Source organism: Eschrichtius robustus, chromosome 3 (assembly GCF_028021215.1).
Source record: "Eschrichtius robustus isolate mEscRob2 chromosome 3, mEscRob2.pri, whole genome shotgun sequence".
Taxonomy (NCBI): domain Eukaryota; kingdom Metazoa; phylum Chordata; class Mammalia; order Artiodactyla; family Eschrichtiidae; genus Eschrichtius; species Eschrichtius robustus.
This window is the reverse complement of record NC_090826.1, coordinates 54,618,231-54,631,156: the sequence shown is the minus strand read 5'-3', so window position 1 is coordinate 54,631,156 and position 12,926 is coordinate 54,618,231. Positions and strand designations below refer to the sequence as shown.

General features: G+C 36.8%; 1 protein-coding gene across 4 annotated transcripts in view; it reads left to right on the top strand.

The window, feature by feature from the left end:
• Window positions 1-12,926, top strand: part of ITGB3BP (integrin subunit beta 3 binding protein) — an 88,658-nt gene that overhangs the window by 56,633 nt on the left and 19,099 nt on the right. Inside the window, exon 5 of one of the 4 annotated variants that reach the window (XM_068540028.1) lies at window positions 12,195-12,261. The exons of the other annotated variants lie outside the window; for them this stretch is intronic. Coding sequence (XP_068396129.1) covers window positions 12,195-12,261 — 67 coding nt within the window. The remainder of the gene's footprint in view (window positions 1-12,194; window positions 12,262-12,926) is intronic. 4 annotated transcript variants of the gene reach the window in all.

The window sequence follows — 12,926 nt, the reverse complement described above, 5'->3', positions numbered from 1 at the left end:
CTTTTCATAGTGTTTTTCCTTTTTTCTTCTTCTGAACCCATCAATCTGCTTACAGCTTGACATTTTTTTTTAACTTTTTATTTTATATTGGAGTATAGTTGATAAACAATGTTGTGTTATACAACAAAGTGATTCAGTTATACATATACATAGTAGCTCCCATAGCAGTGAGCTTTCAAGTAGCAAGGGAGGAGCAAGAACCTTTGTTATGGGTCACTTAGGAATTTGCCAATATTTATTTAATTTCCCTCAATATTTGTTTCTAAAGATCCCTGTTATTTATGTATATCACTCCATGACTTGGTGTTAGAATTAATGAATTTAAGTACAAGCCAAGATATCTTACAATGTATAAAAATTATGTGTTTCTGATTGTTTTTTTCCACCCATCATAAAATTACTCAGACCTAGTCAATAGAGCTGTTTTATTAGCTTTAGTAATAAGCTCTTTATTTATTCCATTTGTTTAGATTTGTTTTATTATTCTGTAAAACCATTCTAAAGACTTAGATTTTTTAAAACCTGAAATAAAACCAAACATTTTGTATTTTTAGATCAATTTTAAATGATTATAACATTTTATGTTTTGTTTTGGCAATTGTATTAGGTTGTGGTTTTCCAGAGAAGCAGAACCAATAGCAAATGTACATACATATAGTAATATAATAATGACAACAAAAATGTATTACTGATGTAATAATTATTAATTAATAATAGATTAATAATGAATTATATATACAATTACCTATATAGATAGACTTTTTTTTTTATTTTTATAAATTAATTAATTTATTTATTTTTGGCTGTGTTGGGTCTTCGTTTCTGTGCGAGGGCTTTCTCCAGTTGTGGCGAGCGGGGGCCACTCTTCATCGCGGTGCGCGGGCCTCTCACTGCCACGCCCTCTCTTGTTGCAGAGCACAGGCTCCAGACGCGCAGGCTCAGTAGTTGTGGCTCACGGGCCTAGTCGCTCCGCGGCATGTGGGATCTTCCCGGACCAGGGCTCGAACCCGTGTCCCCTGCATTGGCAGGCAGATTCTTAACCACTGCACCACCAGGGAAGCCCCTAGATAGACTTATTATGAGGAATTGACTCATGCAATTATGGAGGCTAAGTCCTACCATATACCATCAGCAAGCTGGAGATCCAGGAAAGCCAGTGGAGTAATTTCAGTCCAAGACTAAAGGCCTGACGACCAGGGAAGCCAGTGGTGTAAATCTCAGTTCAAGGGCAGAAGAACAATATCCCAGCTAAAGCAGGCAGGCAGGGAACCCATCCTCCCTTCCTCTGCTTTTTCTTCTATTCAGACCCTCAGTGCATTGGGGAAGGCAATTTACTGAGCTAATATTACGAAGACGGTTGCATAGCAGTGATTTTCTAACCCTATCATTCTTTCTGTTAGCTGGCCTTTTTGAAATTCATGAGTTCATAGTGATATAGTGTCTTTCCTTGCCTCCCCCTTTCCATATTTGCACTCCTTTTCAAACAGTAGATCTCTGGCTCCTATTAGCAGCAGTCCATTTGCACACTTGCTTATTCCTACAATATACACAAAATAGTTTCAGAATTCCTGCACTGCTAAAAACAAACCTGCAAAAGCATTTTTGTTTGCATTCTTTTTTGTCTTTGGTTTGAAGGTATATAGTCAAATTACTGTGTTCAGAACTACTTGGATTAGTTCTCCATATGAAGAATTAGTCAGTCATGTGAAGTAGTTAGGTTAGCTTGTTGATGTTTATATGCAATTTTGATTTTTTTTCTCATCCTTTTTTATTTTTGTTTTTTGACTATGTAAAACAACTGATATGGTTCCAAAAGTCAAAACTTTACAAAAAAGTATACATAGAGATGTGTTACTATTCCCTGCTGCATTCCTTCTGTGTAGTCCCTATAAGTAACCAAATTAATTAGTTTCTGGTTTACCTTTCATATGTTTATTTTTATAAAATTAAGCCATTTCATTTATTTTATCTCATTTCTCTTCTTATACAGAGATAGCATACAATTTATACTCTTTCATACTTCGCTCTTTCCACTTACGAATATGTCCTGAAATCACTGCCTGTTAATCGACTTGGCAAGTTTTAAATGTAAGAATTCTCCAGCAGGAAAATATAGTTCCGTGTTTTAGGTAATTTTTTTTTTCCCAGAAGACAGGCAATTAGTGACATGTCAATAAAGCTCAATATGTCGATAAAGTTTGTTTATAAATTAAACAAACACCTACACATTAATATTTTATGTGAACTTCCATATTCTTTATTCTCTAAAAGGAAAATATATAATTCACTGCCATTGGTTTTTCTTCCTCTTTGCAATTTCTTGCTGCTGCTGGCACTGCTACAAAAAATGCAGTAATGGTGACTGTTCTTCTATAAAGTTTATTTTCATGTAATTGTAGGTTTGTCATTTTGAGAAGTAGAACATAGATCATGTGTACCCTTTTCCCACTTTCCTGACATGATAACATCTTGCAAAGCTGTAGTACAATATCAGAACCAGGAAACTGATGTTGATACAATGCACCAATCTTTATTCAGGTTTCTAAATTTTACAATACATATTCATTCATATATGTGTGTATGTTCTATACAATTTTATCACATATGTAGGTTCATGTATCCACCACCACAGTCAAGATACAGAATAGTCCTGTCACCACAAGGATCCCTCCTGCTGTATAAAGTGTATTTTCAATCACTGGTTTATTCTCTTATAAGCAGAAGAGTAACTTTTATTTCTATACTAATCCAAATAAGACCTATTTAAAAGTAATGTTATGCCATAAATGGGTTTTGTTTTTTGTTTTTTATCTATACAATTTAATTGTGACAAGTAACCACATTTCAGAATTCTGATTTTCTCTTTACTGTATTTTAAGTATTTAATCAAAAAACAAGAATATGGGTCATTTTCTGCTTAAATGAGGGTCTCTGGGGGTAAGTTAGTTGAAAATGTTTATCAAAAGCTTACGATGAAGATATAGTTATGCCTGTATCCTGTAGGTGATCAAAGACTAAGAGGCAAACCAGTATTTACTTCCATTTTCAACTGTTTAAAATTCTTGAAAGGAAAGAATGAAAACTTTCCTCCAAACATCAGTAACAAGACAAGCGTGCTCACTTTCACCACTGGTATTCAATATTTTACTGAAAATTCTAGCCAGAGCAATTAGATAAGAAAAAGAATGAAAAGGCATCCAACTGGAAAAGAAGAAATAAAACTATCTCTATTTGCAGATGACATGATCCTATAGAGAGAGACTCCCGAAGAATGCACAAGAAACTGCTAGTACTAATAAACAAATTCAGCAAAATTACAGGGTATATGATCAATACACAAAAATCAGTTGTGTTTCTATACACCTGCAGTAAACAATTTGGAAAGGAAATGAAGGAGGCAATTCTATTTACAGTAGCATTTAAAAGAATAAAATACCTAGGAATAAATTTAACCAAAGAGGTGAAAGACTTGTACACTGGAAACTGCAAAGTATTGCTGAGAGAAATTAAAGAAGACCTAAATAAATGGAAAGACAGCCTGTGTTCATGGGCAGAAGATTTAATTTGTTAAGATGTCAATACCTCTACCCAAAGTGATCTACAGATTCAGTGTAGTGCCTATCAAAATTCTACACCATGTACAAAAATTATTCAGTCATAAAAAGGAACGAGGTTCTGATACATGCTACAAACACAATGAACCTTGAAAGCATATGGTAAGTGAAATAAGCCAAATGCAAAAGGACAAACATTATACAATTCCAATTATATGCAATATCTAGAATAGACAACTTCAAAGAGACAGAAAGTAGATCAGAGATTACCAGAGGCTAAGAGCTATTGCTAAATGTTACAGAGTTTCTGTTTGTGGTAATAGAATAGTTTTGAAAATAGATAGTAGTGATGGTTGTACGATGTTGTGAATGTAACTAGTACCACTGAATTGTACACTTTAAAATGGTGAAAATGGCAAATCTTATATATATTTTGCCACAATAAGAAAAAATTTTTTCAATTAAAAACTAGCTACAGGGACTACTTGAATATGCACTGTCTGGCAAGAAAGCAGAGTAGAAGGATGTGAACTCACCCCTTCTTACAGAAACATCAAAATCACAACTAACTGCTGAACAACCATCAACAAAAAATGCTGGAACCTACCAAAAAAGATACCGTACATCCAAAGACAAAGAATATGCCACAACAAGATGGTAGGAAGGGCACAATCGCGATAAAATCAAATTCTACACCTTCCTGGTGGGCGACCCACAAACTGGACAATAATTATACCGCAGAAGTTCTCCCACAGGAGTGGAAGTCCTGAGCCCCACGTCAGGCTTCCCAGCCTGGGGGTCTGGCAACGGGAGGAGAATCTGGCTTTGAAGACCAGTGGGGTTTGATCGCAGGAATTCCACAGGACTGGGGGAAACAGAAATTCCACTCTTGGAGGGCACACACAAGGTCTTATGCACCAGGAGCCAGGGAAAAAAGCAGTGACCTCATAAGAGACTGGGCCAGACCTACCTGCTAGTGTTGGAGTGTCTCCTGCCAAGGCGGGGGGTGGCTGTAGCTCAACTGCGGGGACAAAGACACTGGCAGCAGCAGTTCTGGCAAGTACTTATTAGCATGAGCCCTCCTGGAGATCGCCATTTCCTCCCCAAGACCTAGCCCCACCCAACAGCCCATAGGCTCTAGTGCTGGGACACATCAGGCCAAACAACCAACAGGGCAGGAACGTAGCCCCACCCATCAGCAGTCAGGCTGCTTAAAGTCTTCCTGAGCATGGCCCTGCCCACAAGAGGGTAAGAACCAATAAACCTACCTAAGGAGACAAAAGACCTGTAGTCTGAAAGCTATAAGAAGCTGATGAAAGAAATCAAAGGTGACATAAACAGCTGGAAATATATACCATGTACTTGGATTGGAAGAATCGATATTGTCAAAATGATTATACTACCCAAGGCAATCTGCAGATTCAGTGCAATCCCTATCAAATTACCAATAACATTTTTCACAGAACTAGAACAAACAAATCTTAAAATTTGTATGGAGACACAAAAGACCCTGAATAGCCAAAGCAATCTTGAAAAAGAAAAACAGAGCTGGAAGAATCAGTCTCCCTGACTTCAGCCTATACTACAAAGTTACAGTCATCAAAGCAGTATAGTACTAGCACAAAAACAGAAATATAGGTCAATGGAACAGGATAGAAAGCCCAGAAACCCACACACCTATAGTCGATTAATCTATGACAGAGGAGGCAAAACTATACAATGGAGGAAAGGTAGTCTCTTCAATAAATGGTGCTGGGAAAACTGGACAGCAGCATATAAAAAAATGAAATTAGGACATTCTCCAACACCAAATACAAAAATAAACTCAAAATGGATTAAAGACCTAAATGAAAGACTGGGTACTATAAAACTCTTCGAGGAAAACATAGGCAGAACACTCTTTGACATAAATCGCAGCAATGTCTTTTTTGAGCTGACTCCTAGCATAATGGAAATAAAAACTAAAATAAACAAATCGGACCTAATTAAACCTAAAAGCTTTTGCACAGCAAAGGAAACCATAAACAATACGAAAAGACAACCCACAGAATGGGAGAAAATATTTGCAAACGATGCGACTGACAAAGGATTAGTCTCCAAAATTTACAAAGAGCTCATGTGGCTCAATAACAAAAAACCAAACAACCCAATCAAAAAATGGGCAGAAGACCTAAATAGACATTTCTCCAAAGAAGACATACAGATGACCAAGAGACACATGAAAAGATGCTCAACGTCGCTAATTACTAGAGAAATGCACATCAAAACTACAATGAGAAATCACCTCACACCAGTCAGAATGGCCATCATCAGAAAGTCTACAAATAATAAATGCTGGAGAGGGTGTGGAGAAAAGGGAACCCTCCTACACTGTTGGTGGGAATGTAAAGTCATACAGCTGCTATGGAGAACAGTATGGAGGTTCCTTAAAAAACTAAAAATAGAGCTACCATATGATCTAGCAATCCTACTTCTGGGCTATATCCAGAGAAAAACATGGCTTGAAAGGATACATGCACCCCAGTGTTCATTGCAGTGCTATTTACAATAGCCAAGACATGGAAGCAACCTAAATGTCCATTGACAGATGAATGGATAAAGTAGGTGTGGTACATATATACAATGGAATATTACTCAGCCATTAAAAAGAATGAAATAATGCCATTTGCAGCAACATGGATGGACCTGGAGATTATCATACTAAGTGAAGAAAGTCAGAGAAAGACAAGTATCATATGATATTGCTCATATGCAGAAACTAAACAAAAAATGATACAAATGAACTTATTTATAAAACAGAAACAGACTCACAGACCTAGAGAGAGAACTTATGGTTACCAGGGCGGAAGAGTAGGAAGGAGGGATAGATTGGGAATTTGGGATTGACATGTACACACTGCTATATTTAAAATAGATAACCTTGGTCAGCTAATCTATGACAAAGGAGGCAAGGATATACAATGAAAAGACAGTCTCCTCAGTAAGTGGTGCTGGGAAAACTGGACGGCTACATGTAAAAGAATGAAATTAGAACACTCCCTAACACCATACACAAAAATAAACTCAAAATAGATTAGAGAACTAAATGTAAGACCAGACACTATAAAACTCTTAGAGGAAAACATAGGAAGAACACTCTTTGACATAAATCACAGCAAGATATTTTTGGATCCACCTCCTAGAGTAATGGAAATAAAAACAAAAATAAACAAATGGGACCTAATGAAACTTAAAAGCTTTTGCACAGCAAAGGAAACCATAAACAAGACGAAAAGACAGCCCTCAGAATGGGAGAAAATATTTGCAATCAAATCAACGGACAAAGGATTAATCTCCAAAATATATAAACAGCTCATGCAGCTCAGTATTAAAAAAACAAACAACCCAATCCAAAAATGGGCAGAAGATCTAAATAGACATTTCTCCAAAGAAGACATACAGATGGCCAAGAAGCACATGAAAAGCTGCTCAACATCACTAATTATTAGAGAAATGCAAATCAAAACTACAATGAGGTAGGCTTCCCTGGTGGCACAGTGGTTAAGAATCCGCCTGCCAATGCAGGGGACACGGGTTCGAGCCCTGGTCTGGGAATATCCCACATGCCGCGGAGCAACTAAGCCCGGGCACCACAACTCCTGAGCCCGCACTCTAGAGCCCGCGAGCCACAACTACTGAAGCCCGCACGCCTAGAGCCTGTGCTCCGCAACAAGAGAAGCCACCGCAATGAGAAGCCCATGCACCGAAGAGTAGCCCCCACTCGCCGCAACTAGAGAAAGCCCACGCACAGCAACAAAGACCCAAAGCAGCCAAAAATAAATAAATAAATTTATAAAAAACAAACAAACAAAACTACAATGAGGTATCACCTCACACCAGTTAGAATAGGCATCATCAGAAAATCTACAAACAACAAATGCTGGAGAGGGTGTGGAGAAAAGGGAACCATCTTGCACTGTTGGTGGGAATGTAAATTGATACAGCCACTATGGAGAACAGTATGGAGGTTCCTTAAAAAACTAAAAATAGAATTACCATATGATCCAGCAATCCCACTACTGGGCATATACCCAGAGAAAACCATAATTCAAAAAGACACATGCACCCCAATGTTCATTGCAGCACTGTTTACAATAGCCAGGTCATGGAAGCAACCTAGATGCCCATCGACAGACGAATGGATAAAGATGATGTGGTACATATATACAATGGAATATTACTCAGCCATAAAAAGGAACGAAATTGGGTCATTTGTTGAGACGTGGATGGATCTAGAGACCGTCATACAGAGTGAAGTAAGTCAGAAAGAGAAAAACAAATATCGTATATTAACACGTATATGTGGAACCTAGATAAATGGTACAGATGAACCGGTTTGCAGGGCAGAAATTGAGACACAGATGAAGAGAACAAACATATGGACACCAAGAGGGGAAAGTGGCGGGGGGTGGGGTAGTGGTGGGATGAACTGGCCGATTGGGATTGACATGTATACACCGATGTGTATAAAATTGATGACTAATAAGAACCTGCTGTATAAAAAAATAAATAAAATAAAATTCAAAAATTCAAAAAAAAATAAAATAAAATAGATAACCAACCAGGACCTACTGTATAGCACAGGGAACTCTGCTCAGTATTATGTAATAACCTAAATGGGAAAAGAATTTGAAAAAGAATAGATACATGTGTATGTATAACTGAATCACTTTGCTGTAAACCTGAAACTAACACAACATTGTTAATCAACTATACTCCAAAATAAAATTAAAAAAGAGAAAAACAGCTACAGGAACAGCTAAAGAAAACCTCCTTGAGAAAGCTTTTGCGAATATAATGGAATAAATCGACCTAAATACAGAAAAAAAATTCTTTTGACAAGAAATGTCCAATTTTTTATATTGTCCAGATTTTTTATTTAACCAGTCTTTCTTCAGAGAAAATGCCATTAATTAATTTTGATGTGCATAAGAATCTCCTGGAAAAACGTATTTCTAGGCCCCATCTAGTGATATTCTTGATTAGTAGATCTTGAATGCAGCCTAGTTTTTAAAAAGTTGTATCTTTACCAGTCTCACCAAGGAATTTTGATGCCAGTGGTGAGTTACGCTTTGGGAAATATTATTATAAACATAGGTCAGAAACACCTCAGTTCAGCATCTTTTCATGTGCCAGTTGGACATCTTTGTCTTCTTTGAAAAAATGTCTATTCAGCTTCTCTGCTCATTTTTTAGTCAGGTTTTTGTTGTTGTTGAGTTATATGCATTCTTTATATATTTTGGATATTAACCCCTTATTGAATATATGATTTGCAAATATCTTCTCCCATTCAGTAGGTTGCATTTTCATTTTGTTGATGGTTTCCTTTGCTGTGCAGAAGCTTTTTAGTTTGATGTAGTCCCATTGATGTATTTTTGCTTTTGTTTCCCTTGCTGGAGAAGATATATCTAGAAAGATATTGCTAAGACTGATGTCAAAAGAGTATACTGTCTAATACACAGTTGGTGGGAATGTAAATTGGTGTAGCCACTTTGGAAAACAGTATGGAGATTCCTGAAAAAATTAAGAATAGGACTACCATATGATCCAGTTATCCCATTTCTGAGTATTTATCCAAAGAATACAAAAATACTAATTCAAAAAGATATATGCACCCTTATGTTCATTACAGCATTATTTTACAGTAGCCAAGTTATAGAAGTAACTTAAGTGCCCATCAGTGGATGAATGGATAAAGAAGATGTGGCATAGCATATATATATACAATGGAATACTACTCATCCATAAAATAAAAAGATGAAGTCTTGCCATTTGTGATAACATGGATGGACCTTGAGGGTATATGCTAAGTGAAATAAGTCAGAGAAAGACAAATACAATATGATTTCACTCATATGTGGAATATAAAAAACAGAGAAACAAAAAAACAGAATAAATGAACTAAACAAAACAAACATGTAGATACAGAGAACAGAGTGGTTACCAGAAGGGAGGGGACAGAGGGAGGGCAAAATGGATAAAGGGGATCAACTGTATGGTGACAGATGGAAACTAAATTTTTGGTGGTAAGCACACTGTAGTGTATGCAGAAGTGGAAATATAAGGTTGTACACATGAAACATATAATTTTATAAACCAATATTACCTCAAAATAAAGAGGAAAAAAAAACACCTGGGTTCAAGTCCTGACTGTGCTCCTTATTGTGTACCCTTGAATAATTAAATAATTTATTTATGCTTCAGTTTCCATACCAATAAAATGGAGATAATATTTACCACAGAGTTGTTTTTTTGTTGTTGTTGTTTTTGTTTTAATTTATTTACTTTTATTTATTTATTTTTGGCTTGTTGGGTCTTCGTTGCTACGCGTGGGCTTTCTCTAGTTACGGCGAGCAGGAGCTACTCTTCATTGCAGTGCGCGGGCTTCTCATTGTGGTGGCTTCTCTTGTTGCGGAGCACGGGTTCTAGGCGTGCCGGCTTCAGTAGTTGTGGCTTGTGGACTCTATAGTTGTGGCTCGCAGGCTCTAGAGCACAGGCTCAGTAGTTGTGGTGCACGGGCTTAGTTGCTCCGCAGCATGTGGGATCTTCCCAGACCAGAGTTCGAACCCATGTCCCCTGGACTGGCAGGCGGATTCTTAACCACTGCACCACCAGGGAAGTCCCCAGAGAGTTGTTTTAAAGATTAAACAGGATACAGCTTGTAAAGTAATAAATACTATGCTTTGTATTTCGAAAGAGCTCAAAAAATGTTAGCAATATATTTCATTTTTATAATCTAGCTATCATCATCCAAAATAATTTAGATTAATAGAGTTAGGTAAATAGAGGTTCAGTGATGGATTAACCTTTTTCTGTATAAGACATTTTTTTTTTAACATCTTTATTGGAGTATAATTGCTTTACAATGGTGTGTTAGTTTCTGCTTTATAACAAAGTGAATCAGCTATACATATACATATATCCCCATATCTCCTCCCTCTTGCGTCTCCCTCCCACCCTCCCTATCCCACCCCTCTAGGTGGTCACAAAGCACCCAGCTGATCTCCCTGTGCTGTGCGGCTGCTTCCCACTAGCTATCTGTTTTACATTTGGTAGTGTATACATAATATTGTGAGAATAAAGAAAAACTTGTTCATTAAACTTATTGTGGTAATCATTTCATGATGTAGGAAGGTCAAATCATTATGCTGTACACCTTAAACTTATATAGTGTTGCATGTCAATTATATCTCAATAAAACTGAAAGAAAAATTAAAATAAATTTAAAGAAAAGAAAATTTTGAGGATTTTATCCCTGTTATGTACATGCAGCTCTCAGGTTTCTTGAGATTTTATAATAATACAGTCTCTTATGGGTAGTGACTTTCAAATAAGTTTTTAGTAATGGAATTAATTAAGAGTTCACTTGTGGCCTATGAGAGTATAGTGTTAGTAGAGTAGTAAGGCAGAAATCTGAATATTTGAATTTAATTTCAGTATGGAGGAAGTGGAGATTGATCTAGACCATTACTTTGAGCAATGGTTTGTAAAAGAGACAATATTCATTAAGTAAAAGGAGAGTTAAACAGCATCAGGGGCCCAGCAAAATCATATATGTACTTGTAATATTGACCATCAATAGTGCTGTAAGTTTCCTCTAGCACTCACAGCTTGGGCCAGGAATGAATAAAACAAATAGGTAGGAAATCCAGGATTACGTATTAGACACGCATGTGTGTGGCAGGTTAAGGGACTGAGAAAATTTTCTTTTTCTTCAAGTTTTTTCCAGCTTAATTGAAATATAATTGACAAATAAAAGACATATATTTAAAGTGTATAACGTGATGATTTCATATATGTATACATTGTGAAGTAATTATGACAGTATTGTTAATTAACATATTTATCATCTCACATAGTTACCTTGTTTTCTTGGTGGTGAGAATGCTTAAGATCTACTCTCTTATCAATTTGAAGTATACAGTATAGTATTTTTAACTATAGCTACCGTGCTGTGCATGAGATCCCCAGAACTTATTCATCTTATAAATGAAGCCTTGTACCCTTTGACCAGCATCTCCCTGTTTCCCCCACCCAGCTTTCTCAGTGATGTAACAAACTGATGAACTATGAAGTCTATGATCAGAAGGACGTAAAAGAAAGAAAAAAATGAAAGATGGGCATATTTCACTTGGATCTAGGAATGGATGTTCACTGGACTAGGTCTTTTTTATTTTATTCATTGATCCATCAAATAATATCTACCATACTACAGACACCATGCTAGGTAACTTGGTTTATAACGTAAACAAGTAGAGACTGTCCTTGCCTTCATGGAACTTACAATCTGGTGAGGAAGACAGATGCCAAACAATTGGAAGTTACAGAAAGGGGGAAATCAGGATCTTTAAAGACCATTATGGCTTTTAGACGTTTCTCCTCTTCTCTCACTACACCCACAATGCCTGCACAGTTAATACAGTAGGCACCATGGGTCGCATGCTAGGGAATCTTGAAGACATTAGTGGGCTCCTTTCCTATCTCTTTTGCCTCCCTTCTTCCACGTCTAGAATGGCACAGCAACAGCTGAGTTAATCACCTGTATCAGCAATTTTTAGTCAGACGCACCAATTTAATGATAGTTTCTCCTTATTCTTTTAGTTCTCCCCTCAGAATATATCTGAGGAACTTTATGGAGAAAAGGAAAATGATGAAGCTAAATTTGAAGGTAAGAATGGAAAATAATTGAAAGCAGTCAAGATGGGAAAAAATACAATTGGAGCAGAATGATAGTTTTGAAAGTTACATTACATATGACTTGCTTGAAACTGTGGAAGAAATTTACAGCATAATTAATGGATACATCCCTCCATGGATTTTATGTGGTCGAAGCATCTAATTTCAGTTGTTCTTCAGAATAATAAGACTTCCTCTTTGGGGAAAATGAGAGAACTCTGAATTTCACAGTGAGACTTTTCTAGGCAAATTGGAAAAGGCACCGAAAACCCTGAATTTTTGGCATGTGGCTTTCTCAAGAGAACAAGAGATATTAATAGTGAACATACCGTAAGAATCTGCCCTGACATAAGGCAGTCTGGCAAAAACATGTCAAAACGTGAACAGCTTTCTGTTGTGCCGGAGCAACTGGATCATAGTTTCTTTTTAAAAGTATCTTAGAGGACTAACCCAGACACTTTAAAAATACTAGTTGGTAAAAAAAGATGATGCTGGACTTTTACTCAACTGACAAACAAAAAAAGATTCATTCAAGGAGGACCAAGATTTCAGATTTCTCAAGTTGTACTACAGTGGTCTTTGGCCATAATATAGGATGTGATCAAATCTTATAAGGATGCCGTGAAGCTGGCAGCAGTCACTGGATATCGGGATGCA